The sequence below is a fragment of the Orbicella faveolata genome, unplaced genomic scaffold (genome assembly GCF_042242905.1).
Source record: "Orbicella faveolata isolate gen_17 unplaced genomic scaffold, um_ofav_v1 contig_36, whole genome shotgun sequence".
Lineage (NCBI taxonomy): Eukaryota > Metazoa > Cnidaria > Anthozoa > Scleractinia > Merulinidae > Orbicella > Orbicella faveolata.
Genome location: NW_028301565.1, coordinates 13,731,442 through 13,752,952, shown reverse-complemented (window position 1 = coordinate 13,752,952; position 21,511 = coordinate 13,731,442). Strand labels below are relative to the sequence as shown.

The 21,511-nt window shown below is 37.7% G+C and overlaps 3 protein-coding genes across 3 annotated transcripts in view; 2 read left to right on the top strand and 1 right to left on the bottom strand.

The window, feature by feature from the left end:
* The first annotated feature begins 403 nt into the window (after positions 1–403).
* On the top strand, positions 404–3,498 carry LOC110064137 (uncharacterized). The gene is made up of 2 exons (XM_020771141.2): positions 404–874; positions 1,729–3,498. Exons 1-2 carry the CDS (start codon positions 808–810, stop codon positions 3,207–3,209), a joined length of 1,548 nt encoding a protein of 515 aa, XP_020626800.2. The 5' UTR covers positions 404–807; the 3' UTR covers positions 3,210–3,498.
* Positions 3,499–4,263: 765 nt separating this feature from the next.
* Positions 4,264–7,694, bottom strand: LOC149102342 (zinc finger CCHC domain-containing protein 9-like). Its single transcript, XM_089275271.1, has 6 exons — positions 7,480–7,694; positions 6,957–7,327; positions 6,642–6,789; positions 5,765–5,854; positions 5,355–5,429; positions 4,264–5,083 (listed from the first exon to the last, which is right to left on the bottom strand). The coding sequence occupies exons 1-6, from the start codon at positions 7,550–7,552 to the stop codon at positions 4,947–4,949; spliced, it is 894 nt and encodes a 297-aa protein (XP_089131397.1). The 5' UTR covers positions 7,553–7,694; the 3' UTR covers positions 4,264–4,946.
* LOC110064136 (phosphatidylinositol 3-kinase catalytic subunit type 3-like) overlaps positions 7,685–21,511 on the top strand; it is a 23,606-nt gene continuing 9,779 nt past the window's right edge. Inside the window, exons 1-14 of the mRNA XM_020771140.2 lie at positions 7,685–7,814; positions 8,788–8,874; positions 9,501–9,602; positions 10,387–10,530; positions 10,879–11,002; positions 11,462–11,548; positions 12,218–12,313; positions 17,506–17,577; positions 18,104–18,208; positions 18,361–18,453; positions 18,725–18,781; positions 20,325–20,453; positions 20,707–20,854; positions 21,145–21,194. Of these exons, the coding sequence (XP_020626799.2) occupies positions 7,735–7,814; positions 8,788–8,874; positions 9,501–9,602; positions 10,387–10,530; positions 10,879–11,002; positions 11,462–11,548; positions 12,218–12,313; positions 17,506–17,577; positions 18,104–18,208; positions 18,361–18,453; positions 18,725–18,781; positions 20,325–20,453; positions 20,707–20,854; positions 21,145–21,194 (1,374 nt within the window). The 5' untranslated portion in view covers positions 7,685–7,734. The remainder of the gene's footprint in view (positions 7,815–8,787; positions 8,875–9,500; positions 9,603–10,386; positions 10,531–10,878; positions 11,003–11,461; positions 11,549–12,217; positions 12,314–17,505; positions 17,578–18,103; positions 18,209–18,360; positions 18,454–18,724; positions 18,782–20,324; positions 20,454–20,706; positions 20,855–21,144; positions 21,195–21,511) is intronic.

The window sequence follows — 21,511 nt, the reverse complement described above, 5'->3', positions numbered from 1 at the left end:
TCTGTATTTCCCCCAGGAGGGGGGCCCCAACTCCCTAGTCTTGCTCCCGTGCCACCCAAATTTCACCTACAACCAGTGTGTCAGTTTTGCTGAGGTAGTACTCTTCAAATAGCAAAAATCACCAGCCGCAGAAAAGCTTGATTTAAGGTTAATCACATGATTATCAAGATGTCACCGTTTTGGAAAAGCTCCGTTTTCAAAATGTTTTCCGTCCACACTGAAACACCAAGCTGGCGTTTTCAAATTCTTCCGATTTGAAGAGTGTTTTCAAAAAGCTCCGTTTTCGGTCTGTATTAGTGTGGACGGTAGGCCTAACCGGAGAAATAAAACAGCGTTTTCAAACTTATCCGGCGCAGCGTGGACGGGGCGTGAGCCATTAAATTCCGTATTTGCGTGACTACCGAGATCGCGTGGCACATGTCGCGCAAACGATCGATGAAAAGTCACGGGATTCATTTGAACTTCAACAGATCCTTTCTTTTTCAGTTTTCTTCCATTGTTCGCATGTTTCTCGATGTTGGCAACATTTATCGTCACAACCGTGAAGCTATTGAGAGGATCGTTAAACGTTCTACGTTCATTCGACGGAAATAAAGTTAGAGCTGTGCACGGTACGACAGCCAGTGGGTAAATGAAAACATTTACAACCAAACTTACTGTTTGCTTTAAACACGAATAAACGTGCTTTTAACTAAATCGGTCATCATGACGAAAATGTTAGACATGATCCATCTCACTTACTTGAACACAGAGTAAATTTGAAAGTTCGCTGTTCATTACTCTGCTGCGATAAAGAAACTCGTGAGAATGTTTCTCCTGCTAGTTGCGATTGTCCAGATACTGACTAGTGGATTTTCAGGGGCAAGTGTTAAAGGTAAGAACAATTTCAAGAGACAGTTTCGATGCGATCACTTTCAAGAACATATATAAAAACTCATTTCCCAGAGAGTCATCTTGAACTGCGTTCAACTTGAAAGCACAAATGAAGGCCACTGCTCACAACAATCATTTTTAATCGTCATATTATCTATTTTGTAATTAAGGCCTGATGTTTTAACCGTGTATAACTAAATTTATCTATCTATCTATCTATTCAATGTCCAAACAAAGGAGATCCTTGTTTTGCTCATGTACTCTGCATGGCTGTTAAAAAGGTTGTGAACTCGATCAGGTGTAAGCAAACTAATCCTACTCTTAAAATTTTAAATTTATGAATGGTCAGAGCCCTCCTAGTTTTTGAACTATAAAACAGTTAAATCCAAAATTGTTAAAATTATTCATAGATCTGTCATAAGGCAAAACTGTGCTCTATTTGGAAAAGTGAACTCTTTAGAAAAAGACATTATAAAGATAAAATAATGAAAATAATTTCTCTATTATTTAAACTTTACAGCAACATAGTTTGGTAACTTAAAACATTTTTGAAAAACAATTAATTCCCTTATTAGTTCATACAGCAATACTCAGTTAAAACCTCTTACTGAGCAAGTTCAAGGCCCATACCAAAAGTTACACACTGAGTTTTCCCTTTTGATTTATGGCCCTGGGGAAAAACAAGGATCTGTAAATTACCATGCGGACCAAGAAGATGAGGTTAGTAAGATATTCGGGAATAGCTTCAAATTATACCAGGCCATACAGTAGCATATGGCCCGTAAAATTGATCAAACACAACATGCATGGTTACTACAAGATATAATGATAATATTGGTTTTCATTATCTTTCAGGTTCTACTTGTAAAGAAACCACATGCTCGTCACCATGGAAACTAGCACTTCACAATGATGCAAATGGGAATGTCTTGTCAGGTTCCAAATATTCTCTGATGGCCGCTGTTTTATCAGGGGCTCGTGTTCGTGTGATCATTGGAACATCTTACAGTACAGAAGCTGACAATGTGCATGTGTTTGGCAATCATGCGTTTGCTCAGCTTCTGCAGCATGTCAGCAAGGCATCATGGGACAGGTTTCAAGATAATGCTTACTGGTGGTGGGTTTTTTTGTCAACCAATGGAGTGATGCAAATGACCAGGTACAATGTGGGCTCAAACTATCACCGTGGAACTAACAGTGTGAAAACAAGCATCAAATGGTACGTACAGATACACAGCTTCATCCCCAAACCAACATACTCCCACCTAGCCAGTGGCTATAAAGTGCAGGGTAGCCTGACTGAACTGGAGAGCAGTGTCCAGAATGGTAACAACATCCGCTGCGTCAGCAATAAAAGTTACTCTTTTCCTCTCCAGAATGTCGCCATTAACAGTAAGGGTGTCAACTTTGTTACTGGACAAACCTTAGACCACATAAGCACCACCAGCTCTGGCAACAACCTCTTACAATTTCAAAGTAATGCCTATTGGTGGTTCACTATAGTGACTACTCGTGGATTGCGGGACATGTCACGCTGGACCGCTGGAATCCATCAGTCACGAGGTCACACTCAGGACACTGTGGCAGTTGAGTGGTTTGCAGATGAATGCTGGAAGGAAGTCTTTTTCCACGATGGCAATGGACGGCAAATTTCTGGATCACGCTACATGCTGACATCATCCATAATGTCTGGTCATCGTGTTCGCTTTCAGATCCCAGAGTGGAACTATTACACTGCTGAGGCTGACAATCTTTCTGTACGTAATGGTCATGTCACAGCTCAGGCCCTTAAACATGTCAGCAAGAGTTTGACTACATTTCACAACAATGCCTATTGGTATTGGTTGATGGTTTCCACCACAGGAACTGTTCGTGCCACAAGATACAACGTGGGAGAGCACAAACACCGTGGCGATTCCACAAACCAGCTAAAAGTGAAGTGGTTCATAGACACCAGACCATGGGAGCAAGTCTTGTCAAATGGCAAATCAGGAAATGTCCTTGAAGGATGTCGACATGCACTGGTACAGGCTGTCAGAGCTGGAGCAGATGTACGCTGTGTTCAGGGAGATGAGGTGCAAGGCTACGCATACAAGGCACAAAACCTAGCTGTGTCTCCAGATGGAAACCACGTGGCTGCCCAAGCTCTTAACTCTGTCAGCATGCAGTCAGCACCCAATCAGAATGAGATGAAGATCCAGCCCAGTGCATACTGGTGGTTCACAATTGTGTCCACAACTGGCTTGCGAGACATGTCTCGCTGGACCGTGGGCGAGCACATAGATCGTGGACATAGTTCAGATCAAGTTGGCCAGAAATGGTTTGTCAACCACTGAATGCTGCCTTACAGCTCAGCCATTCTCCAAGATGACAACATAGTGGTCTTTTTCCATAGTGGTCTTTTTCCAAGACACAAAAAGCAATTTTTTTTTTTGTCAATCAAATTAAGCAAAAGTAAAATATTAAATGGTGGGTTTAGGATACTGGTTAGTAATGTAAGTCAAGTACTTTGCTTACAAAAGTAATTTACTTGTCTCAGGTAACAATGGGGTTTAGGATACTGGTTGTTGACCTAAGTAATGTAATTTGCTTGCACTTGGGTAAATAAAAGAGAAATTGAAGAAATTAATGGTGCAACACTAATTTAGTACAAGTTAAGTGACAGCTGAAGAGTAACCTCAACATCTCAAGTCCTCATCCTTTAGTTATTAATAGCATGTTTTGACAGAAAATGTAATCCTTCAATCAACATTCCAAAAAGAACAGCGTCCCTTTCACATAGCCACAGCAGACACACTGCATCCTTTTTCAATACCTTTAAGATTAATGACAGTTTTCCAACCTTTCAGAAATCCCTGCCCATTTTTATACACTGCTGGAAACAAAAGAGGAAAGCTCTCTGAATCCAACACTTCCCCCACCCTCCGCCCCCAAATGCACTTGCCAGTAACTTCAAACTGTGCCAGACCATTGTAAGATATATCTTTCTTGAAGGACACATAAATGTTTGAACTGACTCAGAAGTGTTTTGGCCCTTCAGATTTACTTTGCATCTGCATACAGCACAGCTGGGACATGTCCTAATTCTACCTTGAGGTTTATACAATATCATAATAATGTTCAACAACGTACAGCTGAATGCTTGTGCTAGTGGATATTGTATAGTCTGTATAGAGGGGTTTCGTTAACGTTTTCAGCAGAATGGCAACAGATTTTCACAAGCAGGCAAAACTTTTTGAACTGAACACCTTTATAGGAAAAACAGGCAGGTAAAATGTTCCTCACGGCCAGTAAATTGAAGCCAGTGTCTGACCAAGGGTATTCTACAAGTCAATGTACGCATGACTCACATAGAGTGTTTATCTCCAGCTACTGCTAAGGCAATAGGAGTTCAAGAAAAAGCCACTTTTATTAGGGTTAACCATAACCATTTGCGAAGCATCTATTTACAATACAGTGATTTCAATGGTGTTATCTTGGCCTTGACGAAAAACCTTTAGGAGAACAATATTCAACATGTCTGTGATGGTCAAAGTTTAATTTAAAGGCACGTTTTCCATAACCACTTACTGATACTTGGTTTACTTGCCAACTATTGTTCACTTCTTTGAATGACAGCTTACAGAATTTGGCAGTAACATCTCTTCGACGACAATTTTTTCATTGATCTTATCACCTGTCTGCTTGAAAATGAATATTGCATATCGAATGAAGAATTACATGCTAAATTATTGCTCTTGAACTGATGTAGTTCTGTACATGTACCTGATGGTGGCAAATTAGAATATACCAAGGATAGTACATTGGTGTACAAGGGAAAAGATAATTACCGGTATTTGTCAAAGAAAAGAAGAAGTAGCTACAGGCAGAGGTGATTTTACAGTGTAAGAACTACTAATTGGATGGACAGCTGACTGGACTAAATGACTGTGCTTAATGTAAATTTTACACGTTAACTGTGACATCTATTACACAACCTTCCAAATACTGACAACATTTTCACACAAGAAACATAAAGGAGAACAAATGTATGTACATGTAAACAAGAGACAAATTTTCCTTCAGCATAAATATTAAAACTTGACAACTTGAGGTCCTTTTTTCTTTGGTGCTCTGTGAGATGTTCCTCCAAGGTCCTCCAGCTCAGCATCTGCACTAAAATGTCCCTTTTTATTTTTGATATATTGAGCATGTGCAGTGGTCACTGAAACTACAGAAAGCAAAAAGATCACCCACTAAAATTGAGGATAACTGACCTCCACTTACAGAAGCCTTACAGAAGATGGGTGCATTACGCCTGTGCAAAGCATGTCAGGTTTGGTTGCATTTAATTGAACATACAAGCCTACTTGTATACATGTATACACATGTACCAGCCTGTGTTTGGCATAAAAATTCTACAGGTGATCTCACATCAAAAGGGATCAAATTAATTATAACAAGCAAAACAACTGTATTTGTGTTTGCAATGTATTTTCTACCTTTGTTTTGCTGTAGCAGTTCAGGGCAGTCTCTTCTGAAATGTTCCACTGATCCACAAATTTTACATCCCCCACCTGGAAACAGGATAAAATTCACCAGTAACCAAAATGTGAACTCGGCACAACCCCTTTTTAACAAATGGACATAAGGGAGAAGACAGAGTGTCTTAATGTAAACACTACAACTGTAGAGTGCAAGGACCAGTAATAAGTAGCAAGCTTCAGATGAAGTCCCTTGGATGCCACTCTCTCTTCTGTACACCAATTAACAGTATGGCTTCTACCTTATGTCAAAGCAATGTCAGACAGGCAATCAGCAATTGACCATTTTTTATTGCTAATTTTGGTGTGGAGCATTCAAAAGAAGAAGAAAGAAGTATTACTGAAATATATGAACTCATAAGTCTCACCATTTGGATAAAGTCCTTTAGGATTGTCAGGGCATTCTCTTGCTATGTGACCAGTTTCCAAACAGATAAAACACTTGGCAAAAGGGAAGGCTGTGTCGAAAGGAGACATTTCATTGGTTTGGTGAAGTTAATACACTGTGCAGGATGGGATGCTAGTCCAGTGCAGGTACCCTAGCACTTTGTCAAGGCACCATGACAAGCGGTAGTCCCTGGTGGAAAAAGGTGCAGTAAGGGTTCTTATGCAGCACATGGGGGCAGGGGGGCGATTCTCTAACTTGTAAAAATGTTAGGGATGCTTGTCAGATGATTTGAATTAAACTGCTACCCAAGACCAATCTGGGTGTGGCTTAAGCTTTAATTTACTCAAAAGGATACCACTTTACTACATAGACAGCATTTTGTTCATTATTTCTCTGAGTACAACCCTAAAAGATAACTTGACAGCTAAAAATAGTGGTGTTTCATCCTTAACACCCTAAATGAGACCAAAAATGAACATCCATGATCTACAACCCTAAGCAAACAACAAGCATCTCCAACCTTTACATAAAGGAGTACCCCTCCTAGGGTTTCTTCTTAAGAATACAAAACAGTGACCCCAGCATGTGCTCAAACTCAGCCTGTTAATATTATTGATCTGGAGTCCAAGGCACTGACCACGAGGCTGCCACATCTTCTAACTCTACCTCCTGAAATGATCATCACCTTATTCCTTCTCACAATCACCACAGAGAAAATGTGTGTATATTTCTTTTACTAATACATGTTCCATAAAAAATATATGGTGATTAGAAAAGACAATTTGAATGTTGACAATTCTGAGCTTGAAGGGTTAAAAAGATATATTAAAAACACTATCATACTCTGATATACTTACCTCCATCACTTGTTGATTTGCTAGTACAGTTTTTAGTTGTGTGCTCACTGGATCCACATTTGTAGCAGTTACCGACACCCATCTCAGTTTCTTGAACTACTGGGCACTCGGCAACTAAATGTCCAGTTTGACGGCAATGGAAACATGTCTAAATTTTCATTTTGAAATGCATGGGAAAATTAGTTATACTATCATTGAATGAAGAAGATACAAATCAATGTTTTCTGACTATAACGCAGCATGCATTATTTTAACTTGACATCTAAGTGCTTTAGGTTTTAGTCACATGGAGCCATTTGGTTTTCAATACTCTACCTTTCTTTTTGCTCTCCGCTTTCTTCTTGCCTGGAGCTTTTTATCCAAACGTTCTGTCCTGCCTGCATTGGTAGGTGATTTGCTCTTGTGCTTTATAGTATGTTCACACCTGTCACTCTTGGGTCCATGTTTCTTATTCTTTATCATTATTCCACCATTATCTTTTACTGGATTGAATGTTGGTTTGTTTCTTTTCTTGAAATCTTTCTTGTTAGGTATGGATCTCACTTTTGATTCATCTTCGAATCCTACACTTTGAATCTTCTTATTTTCTGATTTTCTAGAGATCTTGAGCGCCACAGTCTCTTCATCAGAAGTTAAGTTCTTCTTTCTTTTCTTCCCAGCCATGTTTGTTCTCAAACCATGGCCACCTATCAGCAAAATATTAGACAGTCGACTTCTTACCAAGTAAATTAACGATGAAATACAGATCTTTAAATGAATGAATCATTTCTGAAAGGAGTCTGACTGGAGTTTCGAACACGTGTAATTTATTTTTGCCTCAGTATAAATTAATTCTCACCTGAATTCACAAGCTCGTGCCATGGCGTTGCTTCCAGACTTGCCTTCTTTGAAGCACGAGCAAAACGAGTCATTTATAAACTTGCTAATTTTTGTTAAAGTTTACAGCTGATCATTATAAATCTTATTGCGACACAACATCACGATTCGTCCGCCATGTTGAAAATACCATTGCGCAGTCAACTTTGGCGCACATTAACATAGAAAGACCGCGATCAACGCAATACGCAGGCGCAGGTGGCAGGAACAACACAACATGGTGGATCCAAACTCCAACCAAGAAAAGTTTTACTATGTTTACAGTTGTGACCTGGACACAAATCTTGAGCTTAAAGTGTAAGTTGGAAGAATTGAAATGTTTTACTTCAGCTTTTTGGGAAAACGCGCGAGATCGTTGACATTTTGACTGTTTTTGATTCACTGGAGGTGGCATGGTAATATTGCAACCCTTTAGTACTCTGATCTGTCAAACACCCTGATGGCAGGAAGATAATTAACCCTTGCTTCTGGGTCGTTTTTAACTGTACCCTTAATATCTTATCGGAAAATTAATTTGCAATATGTTGTAAACGTCCAAACAGCAAGTTGCACGTTTGCCTCAAGTGGGTGGGTAGGTATATAAGCTCACCTATTCAAGATAGAAATAAAAATGTCCGCTTTGTAAAACTTACATGTGCGTAGATTGAGTGACAACCATTCCTGAATAAAATGTCTTCGTGACTGAACAGGGGAAGCTTGTCGATTCTCTAGGTAGTGGTGTGATTTACACAAGCAACAAAACCCACTTGCCCGTACCTAGTCTGAAGCAAAAGGTTCCTGAGGAATGCTACCTATTTTGCACCCACCAAGTTCACACCACTGAACTCATTATAAACTGACTGTATATTTCAAGTTTGCCTCCACCTTTTTCAAGTGCATCCCAGCTTTTCAAGTTCACTCCCATGAAGTCTGATATATTTTTAGTCTGTTAGCTCAGAGGTCAAGGGATTAGAGAACAAGAAATAAAAATGTTTTTGGTGGGAACTCGTTTAGGTGCGAAACCTCCAGCTACCTGTCTGAGACAGATCTATGCCTCATGATTCACCTCTGTATCCTTGAAGATGTTCATGAGGTACCAGTATCTCGAGCTCTTTGTGCAAATGTTTCTTACTGCTTCTATTAGACAAGTCATCTCCTGGAGATGAATAATCTCACTGCCCACTACAACTTGTATACGATTATGAAATCATGTACATTTAGATTTACTAAGTTAGTAAAATCATTAAGACATCACAGCAACTAAGGATAACCATAATGCGCATATTTTTAGATGTACATTAGAAGGAAAAAGAGAGCGTAAAGGGTACAAGGAGCTGTTAGATGATCCGCAACTGAGATACTCAGGAGCTTATGAGAGGTGAAATACATGCGATTACATAGTTTACATAGTTTTTATAACTAAACCAGTTCTGTGTTGTTGTTGTCATTTTTCTTGTCCTCTTGTGGCATACATACTAATCAAGGACCTTCGTGTACATGTATGTTAGCTATGTATTAGCAAGTTCTTTTCATAGCCAGATGAATTAAAATATCTTCATCACCCTCCTTATAGGGAATTGGGCACTGAAATCAAATTTGTCTACTGATCTCTGCCAAGTGCAGCAGTGGAGGCCATAGCCCAATATAAACTCTCCCTTAATATCAACTCTCTTTTCTCTATAGTTCTTTCTCCACTGTGCCCCTCCATGTCTTTTTTCTGCCCCCACCCTCACCCCTCTGTGTCCTGCCCCACTTTCTCTTTGCAAAGTCAGAGTGCAGTTATTATCAAACAATTTATTTGTATAGCTAATCATTAAACAATGTTGTTGATTACATGTAAGTCTCACCTAGACAAATGCAGTAGAGAAACGTTTAGTGGCGTGCAGTTTCACATCTTTGTCAAGGATAAAATATTGAGCTTCTTTGTACTCAACAAGATTTGGTAACCCAGAGTTCAGCAATATGAAAAAAGCTAAACGTGATCTTGATTATGTTTATTTTTAGTGAATGTTCGGACTTGTATGTAACTTGCCAAGTGTTTGCCGATGGTCAACCACTGTGCCTACCTACAAGAACATCATATAAACCCTTCAGTACAAGATGGAAGTAAGTTGAAGACATAGAAATCTTGTACCCAAGAAAGTTGTATGTGAACCTCAACCGTATCAAGCACTGCAAAATTCCACCCTATCACTGGGATAGAAACTTAATAATTTTAACTGTACAAAAAATGAACAATTTGTATTCACCCAAAGGGGTCAGTTCTTACTTGGGTGAAAATGCTAGTAAGCCATTCAAGCATTGTCTATAAATTAACATTAAACGCTTCTGAAAGCCATTTATGATCCATTCACCATCTGTCTGTTTTTGTACATTAAACAGATAATCATTAATGTACTTTTTTCTCAGGGTAAGATCATAATTTTCTCCAGCCTCATTCCCAAGATCTCTCTTCTCTTCAAGGGGTGGAAAGAAGAGAGACCCAGGAAACAAGGTTGCTAAATTTTCCTTCCCTGCTATCAAGTCTAGAAAGTGCCAAAAAGTCCTTTATTAATCAAAAGCCACCTTATCTTGTCTGCTATGTTAACTAAATATTGCAATAAAAGAAAGTCTGCTCTCTGTTGTCCATATTATGAAACAACTTGTAGTAATAGAGTTAAATTACTACTGACACATATTTACAAGTCTTTACTGGATTGTGAATATGCTAGTTCATTTCAGATTGCACCTATGATCTCCTGGCACCCATTTGTTCAATCTATATGTGGACTGGGAGAATTGCATGTGATATACGATTAAATTTTCCTACAAGTGCACAATGCAATGATGTTAACCTGCATACCAATCTAAATGATTGATTTCCTCTTGTGATTTTGATTTTTTTTTCTAGTTGGAATGAATGGCTTAAGTTACCTACAAAGTATCCTGATTTACCGCGCCATGCTCAGGTGTGTTTTACCATCTGGGATGTGTATGGACCAAGAAAAGCCATCCCAGTTGGCGGAACTACTGTGTCCCTCTTTGGAAAACATGGGTAACTGCACATACACACTGAACATGAATCTGAATTTAGAATATAGTTTCACATACATTGCACAGGGTAGAAGGCGCACATGTTTCTGGTACATCAAATAATACAGGAGTGAAAGACTTGAATCATGGACCGAGGTGTCTAAGTTTTAGGTCAAGAATGATTCGTCATTTATTCCTAAGATGTCACTTAGTGTGTGACTGGATGCTGTAAAAACTCCAAAAATTAATTGCCTTGGGTGCCTCTGCTATCGGATAACTGGAATAAGCAACAACAAAATGAAATTAGTTTACTGCATGTGTGATAAATATGATGACAAGTGTTTTTGATACATGTTGATTGTTGTTCTAGGACTCAGCGTCGAGGTATGCATGATCTTAAAGTGTGGCCAGGTGTGGAAGCTGATGGAGGAAAACCAACGTCTACTCCTGGGAAATCCACAACTGGTGAAGACCAGATGAGCAGATTAGCTAAGGTATTAAATGATGGTGAAAGCTTACTAAATGTGACACATTGTTTGCCATAATATGCCATAGGCTGAAGAGATGTCCTAATACAATAACAAACAAAGCAGGTGCACATGTGGTTCATGGTCTTGTTCTAAGAGATCAGTTTCTTCGTGTAGATTTAGGAACTTCTTCTAACTTAATCAGTTTAATCATGACAGTGTCTTTGTTAATACAGAGCTTCATAACAACAACAATAACTTTATTAAAGTGCTGAACCTATCTAGCCAAGGGATAAGACCCTCTCCTAATTGAGGACATTTCAATACAGCTACCTAATTATCAATTAAAACTAGAAATTCTGCTATTATAAATAATATTTTGACCAGGAATTGTTAGTTTGAATCACTTTTATGTTCACACCAACAATATCGAAATCCTGGAAATTGTTTTGATCCTTTTGTACTTTATATTAACTTTGGTTACAGCTAAGCAAGAAACATCATAAGGGACGAATGTTAAAGGTTGACTGGTTGGACAGACTGACATTCAGAGAAATCGAAATGGTGAATGAGGTCAGATGGTTTTTCATGATTGTTCCTTTGTTTTCTTTAATTTATATGGTTCTTTGAAGTTGAAAGGTGTAAAATGCATATTGATGCATTAATGAATAATACATACATTGCTATATTTTTTTTAAAACTTAAAGAACTCAATCTGAGTGGAAGAGAAGACTTAATGGTAATTGTGAAAAAGAGGTCCCGAGACCAACTGTCAGTAAGCCATTGGCCGACAGGTTACCAAAAGTTTGCTAACAAAAACAAAAGTTTGCTGTAGGATGTACAGGAAATATAGAGTATTATACCCGATCAACAAAATGATTTCAAAAACACGAAAACAATTAGTAACAGATCTGGTCGCTAACTTACTGATCGATGGTTGGCATAGAAAATATTGATTCTGAAATATTTTTGAAAAACTTAATTTTATATCAAATTTATTACTGTGTAACTAACGGATAAGAACATCTTAAATCTAAATTGATAAAGCAGATTTCATCTGAAAGTAAAAGCAAAAACCACCACAAAACTTTCTTGTACAAATCTGTACAAAACCTGTCGGCTGTCTGTCAGACAACAGTCTGCTGACAGTCAACAAACAGCCAACAGTCGGCCAACGGGTTTTTTTTGGGAGCTGTTCTTCACAATTACTGACTTAACAGTCATCGTGACTATTCTTTATAGAGGGAAAAGCGGAACTCCAATTTCATGTTTTTGATGATCAAGTTTCCCAGAGTCCATTGTGATGGTTTGGAGTATGCTGTGGTGCATTTTGAGAAGGTAATTAATAAAATAACCTGTATGTTGTGGAATGAATGTACATGTAGAGCAAGATTACAGCAGGCAGCATTTCTTGGTCTCAATGGAAAGTCACTTGGCTGAGCCACACAATTCAAACGACCAGGAGCCCATGGCTCATTAACCAAGCATTTACATGTAATTCCCTTTTCTGTGGCACGAAGCAGCTAGGTTATTGGTACTCCCCCATACATGGAATGCTACATGTAGCTCATCACAGTTTAGTACCTTCCCACATATTTTGGCAAGCTGTTCAAGCACCTTTTGCATGATGTTATACGATTTAAATAAGCTTACTTTAAAATGTGGAGATGCGGTGGCAGGCCTCATGGTTAGTGCGCTCGTTCCCGGATCATGTAGTCCGGGTTCAAGCCCTGGCCGGGGACACTGTGTTGTGTTCTTGGGCAAGACGGGCAAGACACTTAACTCTCACAGTGCCTCTCTCCACCCAGGAGTGTAAATGGGTACTGGCGAATTGTTGGGGAAACCTAACAAATTGCGGGGGAATGACCTGCGATGGACTAGCATGCTACAGAAACCGGGATAAGCTCCAACAGCTATGAGCCAGTCGGCTCCAAGGCTTCACTTTACTTTAATTTAAAATATTGTTATTAGTGACTGGTTTCAATGAGATTTGAAGTTGAAGGCTGTTTTAGTACTCCATCTGTAAGAGAGCAGCAGGACGGGATTCAACAACTTCCTCTATAGGGTTAACTTGTTTGTATTAGAGCTGGTGATTCACAACAGAATACCCACCTGAGTCACGGCAGGTGCCAGGTCTTATTGAAAGCATACCTTTCAATTGGCAAGTGCTGGCTGTGAGACAAATGTTCATGAGTCTCTGGGACACTTTCTGTCTTTTTATATGTGTTTTGTACTGTTGTGCGTAATGAATTTTTTATTGTATTAAACTATAACATGTCTGTTTTGGAACACATAACACGACTCTTGTCCTGCTAATGGAGAAAGATTTTTTCCTGCATTACTATAGAATGTGGTTACTAAGGTGGTTGCCACAAAGAAAACGAATTATACAATAAGCTGTGTTTTAAAAAGAATAATAAATGAATAAAATTCATACTGTGATAAGGTAAAATCCTTTACACAAATTGAATCGATCTGAAAAGCTCAAAAACTGAAGAAAAAGAAGAAAATGGTTTAAACAAGACAGGAATAATAATTATTTACCATAATAACGCACAATTTCCCCAGGCATGTCAATATAGTAATATTAAAAATGAGTCCTAAAAAAACTAACTTGACATTTTCACAATCATGCCATTTTGTCTCGTCAAAATTTACCAAGATTATTGCATACGTCCCACCAGGAACATTTCTGCATTTGTGTGTAAAGATGTATTAAATACTACTGTTGAAAAGTAATTTCCAGAATATTCATGTCTATCTACAAATCCAGATGATATACTTTGAGTATGATAATACATATTGTACAATATGATATTATTTTAGAATGATGTGTAGTAAAACCGTTGTGTCAGGGAAAAAATTAATGATAACATAATATAATTTTGAAATAGGCCTCTTATTTTAACATCTGGTCATCTATATTATTTTATTAGCATTTCAAAAATTATTATTCAGTCTGTTATTAACCATGTTATGTAATCATTTACAAAGTCACAAGACATCTGGTACCTTCTGAAAAGAATCATTGTCAATGCACTAATTCTGTTGTAACTGTTGTCGAAATGATAAGCATCCTCAGTTGATATTTTTGGCCTAAATAATTAGATACTTTTTTAGAACATTTATATCTTGGGCAGTGACAAAGAAAAAATACGTAATGCTAGCACTGCTCAGGCTCAGAGTGAACACTATAAAGATCCAAGTAAGTGGTGATACTGTTTACTGATAAGATTATTGTACATAATTGTTGTGTAAGCATGTTGCAGAACAAAGAATTCCCGATACAATATATGAAAGATTACAAAAATGGTGCCAATATTTAACTCAGGTAGCCTTACCAAAAAACAAAGAATAGCAAAAACTGTTGATGATTTGCTTGGATGGGTGATTAAATAATCTTGACTTGAGACAGGATTTGTAAGCAGTCTTGATTAGTTAAAAATGTTTAAAAAGGTTGGTTTTGTGTATTATTCTTTTTTCCTGGACTTGTGCATTGCACAATATTATTTTGTAGAAACTATGTTGGCTACAACTAAGGTTCTAACAACATCTCTGGTTCAGCATAATGTCATAATATGAACTTCAATCAGTATTATCATGTAACTGGTGTATAAGGATAATACTGAGAGCTACTCTACCATTGACTGTTAGCACTTCCCAACCGTCACAGTAACACTGTGTGGTTGCAGTTCTCCTCGCCAAGCTTAGAACTCAAACAATATTGGTACTTGCTTTTTACATAGCATAACCTCATTGATATTTCTCGGCATAGCGGCCAAGTCAAGGATGCCATCCCTGTTTAGTTTTGGTGTCATGATTGTGCAAACATGGACAATGTACTAAGCTTGTGAGACTATGATTTAAAAGCTTTATATATTAAATATTGCAGAAGTAGAGCAACACATTAGGGCCAGTTTGGTGAAGACTTGATTAAAGAAATCAATATTAATAATTATTATTGTATGCTGCAAATGACTGGAAAGTGATAGATGCAGCTCCCCCATGGGGTAGAGTGGTGGGTGAAAACTGTTAGAAATGAGCCATTTTGTTATTTTACATATTCATGGATACATTTTATCAAAACTAGAAGGCCAATATGTTACGTACTGTATAGATTCACAGCAAGAAATATGGATTGCATTATTATGTAAATCTGTTTTGTTACTTTCTTTTTGTACTAATTATGGTAATCAGATTTATTGTACTTTAAGATCTATTACATATTCTCGACTGGGTATATCACTCAATAAATTCAAAACTGTTTCTACAGCAATTAATTATTGTGCAAGCCATGCAGTTTTGAATGAATAATAAAAATTATTACTCATGTCCTACCACTCCTGTCTGTTATTTTGAGAAAAAACAATCTGATTGTGTATATTACATCAAAACTAGAAAGCCAGTGACAATGAGAAGTATGGATTGCATTATTATGTAAATCTGTGTTGTGACATTTTTACCAAAATAATTATGGTTAAGTAATCATTCATACCTCAGATGACAACCTTATGTTCATAACATTTATTTTACTTGAAATATATGTGCAATAATTGTGCATGCAGTTATGAAAATTATGGATTATTAATGTTTTATATTATTTCGGTCTGTATTATTGGAAAAACAAAAACAACAACAACAAAAAAAACAATCTGAACTTGCAATGCCTCAGATTTACACATCTAATGCAAAGAAAGATGTGGAGTTTTTGATCACTTGTCTGGACTTCTTTTATTTCCACATGATATCAAAACACTGACTACTCAATGGTAACTTTCTAAATAGGCAAAATAAATTTGGGATGGACGTATACTTTATGTATTTGCTGGTCAACATCTAGGCAATCTAGGCAATTCAAACTATTAGATAATGATTTTGCAGACAGTAGTGGTTTTTGTTCGTTAGGCAAAACAGCAAATGTGAAGCATCAGTCTTTGAAACTTTTAGGGTGCAAATGGCTTAGTTAATAAGTTTGGGTATATAGTGTTGGTCAATGGCTTAAATAAGAATATACAGATCTACTAGACAATTCAAGAAATTAGATTAAGATGTTGCACTTCTTGTAGTGGTAAATATATTCATCAGGTAGAACAGCAATTGTTAAACATCAGTCTTGGAAGTTTTTTGAGATGCTAATATTAATGATACAGTTAAGATAAGGGAATAATAAACAAGACTTTTTTATAGGCAAACCACCATGGCTATCAAGAAGGAATCTCAGTCAGTTAGTTGACTAAGGTTGAAAGTTTTGTAGTAATAAACTCTCCCTTCTGATTGCCATACATTTATTTTAATAATAATCATGTTAGTTGTGAGTATATCTGTTTCAAGCCAATATTCCCCAACATGTACAGAGGATGATTTTCTTCAGCTGTTATTTCTCATGATAACCTGTCTGATTTACAGTGCACATGACTTGTATGAACAATGCTACAAAAAATTTAGTTATATGTGTTCACAGATTCTGTCTTTCAGTCTCTCTTATCAATAGAACAAGTCTGTGTTATAGCATTGTTTTCTTCCAAAATATCTGACTATCAGATCAACTCTCAGGCAGCCTCATCTGTTTAGTCTGAGGCTCTCTTAGCTTGAGCTTTTTGCATGAACTTTCAACTGTGTTTATGTTTTATGTTACTAAAATGTGTAATAATTGGATCTGAAATAAATATTTGGTGAGTCATATACAACTGTAGTGTGGTTATACATGCTCAGAACTTAACCAGCTGGTGTAGAAATTAAAAATTTAAATTTAGGTTAATTCATATATTATTCATGGTTTCACATCATGTTTTCAGTAGTTCCTCAGTTTGAAACATATGTCTGAAAAAAAATTGCAGTTTTCTTTTATATCCATTCAAAGATTAATATTTTTGTTAATGCATTATTTTAAAAAATATTTGGTCAATGTGTTTTCCATGATTTGAATGTTTCAAACAAGACATTTGTTCCAGTTGGTAATGGCAAGTTGATTATGTTTATTCATTCATGGGTCTTAGCTGCATCACAGAGCTCATCAGATCTTCTAGTAAAGAACTGTTAGACTCAGATTCCCAGGTAATTTGACTCTGATGACAACATTCAATTCATGACTTGTTGAGTTACACAGAAATAGCATCAAGTGAGAAAACTGGTCAATCTTAATGTAGTGATCAAGGTACAATGTGTTGTGAACTTTGTTATGTCATAGAAATTTACTTTGAAAGTGGCTTATCACTCTTAGATTTATGCTAACTTTTCAAAACTGACTCGAAAACTTTCTCTAGCTCAAAGAGGTGTGCAAAATTTCCCTGTTTTTTTCTAAAATGTTCCTAAATTAAGAATCTGAAAAATAATTCTCATTTTTGTTGTGACTGAAATATTAATCTATGAGTGCGGTTGATGTGGAAAGTCTGCAATGGATGAAAATCCTCTCCAGGTGTAGTAGCAACACTGAAAGTTCCTTCCTGCCATAGATACCAGAGTTTTAAAACACGTGACCAATGAACCACTGGTCATAAAAACTGACGTCACTTACATTCTTTTTTTTTCAGGATGCCGATGATATTGACTATATCTGCACTCATCCAGAGATTGTGAGGGTTCCAGATCCAGAAATTCTACTGGTATTGAAACTTGCTATCTTCATATGCTGCTACCTTGCTCAAAGTGTTTAGTTCAAAATAACGTCATTTCAAAGCAAGATTCTGGGTTTTTGTAAAGTGACGATACAGAAAAATCAAAATGAAAGAGCATCCTAAGAACCAAGATTCCTTCATCTCAAGAGTTTATCCATGTTACAACTACGGCATTTAGTTTTTTGAAACTTTTACTTTTTGCTTTGCTAGTTTAACCCTAAGCTTCACTGCCTTATTGTTAATGGTTCTGATGAGCTTCCAACATGGGGATACAGCTTCTCTATGGCTTATACACAGACATTTGTGGTAGTAAAAGTACATGTACTCTGCAGAGGAAATTTGTGTGTGATAACATGAATGCATTAATATATGCTATTCTTTCCAGGAAAACCTGGTTGAGTTAAAGCATCACAAGCTTGTACACAGACATTTGTGGTAGTAAAAGTACATGTACTCTGCAGAGTAAATTAGTGTGTGATAACCTGAATGCATTAATATATGCTATTCTTTTCAGGAAAACCTGGTTGAGTTAAAGCATCACAAGCTTGTAAGAAGTATTAGAAGTGGAACAGTTTCAAGGGAGCTGAAACCAAATGCAAAAACCAGGGATCAGCTAAATGTATGAATCATAATTAAACTCCTTCAGTCTTTGTATTCCTGTAGGTAGAGCATAAATTAGGTAACTTTTGATGCTAAGTATGCAGTTATGACTTGTAAATAATATTAATAATTGTATGAAAAAGTTGATTAATTATTGTTTTGTTTTTTTAGCAAATTGTTGGTTACCCATCAACCAAAGTACTGACATCAGAGGAAAAAGACTTGGTGTGGCAGTTCAGATTTTATCTCACCAATCAGAAAAAGGTTAACTTACAATATTGTTATTGTTTAACTGTCATTATTTTTTCCTTTTATAAAAAAAATAAATCTTATTGATTGTAATTAATTATTAAACCCAGTTGGTGAGGGTACTCGTCTGCAATGTGGAAGGTGAGGTGTTCAAAGCACAGCAAGACCAACACTTGAATCAGTCTTCAAATAATGAAAGAAAAACCTGCTGCTTTTGCTACATATGACATCAAGAAATAAAACTGTTGGACATTCATGTGGCTGTTACTATTATTTATGGTTGCAGGCATTGACTAAGTTTCTCAAGTGTGTTGATTGGAGTCAGCCACAGGAGGCTAGACAGGTAAGCAAAATATTTGCTTGGACAAGATAGGGTTCGTCATCAAAAATAGCCTGGCATTTTTAGCAAAAATCACCATGCGTGTGATATAATAACAGCCAGCTACTCTGTAGGCTCAATTACCAGCCGCTGTTCAGGAAAAGAGCTCGCGCTCCTCCCCCGAACTCACGGCTGGACTCGTGGACTTGGCATTGTTAATTTCAACCAATAAGAAATCTGCCTGCCTGAATCGAGCAGGCTGCATAAATTAGGTTTCTCGCAGTAGCAAAGGAGTTGTGCGATATGAAGTGCGATCGCATTAGTGGGATATTTAACCAAATACCGTCAACTCATGAAATCTTGCCTGAGCTAAACCATAGTAGCATATACAACACGCAAAATAGTCAGCAGACTTATACGTTAGAATCTATATTTGAATCATGTGGTACCAGAATATGAGATAACGAACAAAGTAAACAAAGGGAGGGATAAACGCAGACATCGATTTCAAGAAACAAAACACTCAGTCAAATTGATGTGTACCTTAGTCTTCTTGAAGAGAAGCAACACCACTCTCTGGGAAACCCAGACAAAATTAAATTTTTAAATGAGCCAAAGCAAACCAAACTAGCAAAACATAAACATGGTGTCAACACCATTTACACCAACATATGTGTGACCTTTGACATGACAGTTGCTATAGCATAGTCAAACAGCTCTGCTCTACTTAAAAAAAAAACTCTTCTGTAGAGCAGAGCATGTAAAGCCCTTCCACAACAATAATGTGAAACAAAATAGGTTCGATGGCCAAAGTTAAAAGAAGTGGTGAAAATGCGACAAATTTTTCGAGCCGTATGCGTCATGTGGGCCTGCCTATCATTGTCATCAGATGACATTTCCGGCCACCTGAAGCGTCGCAAGAATTACATTATGAAGTTACCTCACAGACATGCTTTGCCGCTCACGCGTCCAGCTGTCTCTTCTCGGGGAGGAACGTAGACCGGACTCAAGAAAGCGGCGGAAATCAAGCCTAGCTACTCTGCCGAGCTCTTGGTATGACTATTTGGAAAAAGACACCAAATTCATCCACCTACTCCAATAATAAAACCACCAACTTCAAAACTTTGACAATCCTGACAAGAGCAACTTAGGTAAAAGGTGAAGTCTGCATATGAGCCAAGTGGCCCATCAGGCCAGAGCTTATCCCAGTTTCTGTAGTATGAGGCAACTAAGAGTATTTCTACTTCCCCCTGGGTGGGATGCCACATGTAGTTCATCACAGGGTTACACCCAGCATTAAATTTGCTGGTACCCAGTTTAATACTCTTGGGTGGGAGAGGCACTGTGAGAGTACTGATAATGTCTTGCCCAAGAACACAATGCAATGTCCCCGGCCATGGCTCAGACGCGGGCCACTTGATTCAAAGACTAGCACACTAACTATGAGGCCACCATGCCTCCTAAGAGCAACTTACTGGTAGTACATAATTGTGTCACTCTCTTTTTTACCTTCATCCATTGCAATGTAAATTGTTGTAACGAAGTACTTTATTGTTGTGTGATCCAGGCTCTAGAACTTTTGGGAAAGTGGAACCCAATGGATGTTGAAGATGCCTTGGAGTTGTTATCATCTCAGTTTACCAACAGAGCAGTCAGACAGTATGCCGTGTCAAGACTTAAGGAGGCTAATGATGATGTAAGCACTTTGGATGAAATACTGAGACAGATGGCTGGCTGCCTGATGACTGGCCAACTGACTGACTGTCTCTCTGTCCTCTCTGTCTCTGTCTATCTGACCAGCCAAACAACTGACTGACTGACTGACTTATCAACAAATTGGTTGACTGACCAACAGACAGTAAGGTTGAATGGTGAACAGACAAGAAGCCTTTTCCTGAGTAATACCAGCAATTTTCACTGCTCACATGTGGGTATTTTTTCCCTTGCAGGATTTGCTGCTCTACCTTCTTCAACTTGTCCAAGCATTGCGTTATGAAGCATTATCAGATGAAGAAGAAAAGCTCACAGAGAACACGGTTGACAGTCTTCTCCAAGATAGTATTGAAAGTCAGACTGCAGAGTCACCACCAACACAAGGTAAACATATACAAAAGGATGCGAATAATTTACAGACTGATTGACGGCATGCAAACATTTACCAAGTCATTTTAACTTAGGAGCATGTCATGTCAAAGCTATCTGTAAATGGTGTTGGACATGACTTCTGCCAATGATATACAGTGTCCTGCTTGCCCATTATCCATGAAAACTAAAAACTGCTGTGAGATTGGCTGGCTCAGCCTTGCCTTTGAGAGTGAAAACCTAAAAAAAATGGCAGGGACAGTTGATTACAATGATCATTTTTGACTGTGTTTCTCTTGTGTTAGATGCTGAACAGATGAAGCTCAGCACAACTGCAGTCAAAGATACTGAGGAGGTAAATACATGGAAGAAAAATCTGTTTTTATAGTATTAGCACACTCAGATAATTTTAAGGTGTCAGTTGATAAAATCAAAGAAAATATATTTTGTTTTTGTGGGATGCACTTTTCTGATTATGCTGCTTGTTGGAAAATTGTCGGCAGTGCAAGCTGCAATCCATTGAGTCATTTCTCTGAAAAGTGGTCAAATTAGGAACTGGTCATGGCAGTGTTACTGTTGTCTTAGCCTAGCATAATTTGGTGTACTCTTGAAATAAATGGGCTGTTATGTGAGAACTGGAAGCCAGTAACTTTTGTTTTTGGAGATAATAAG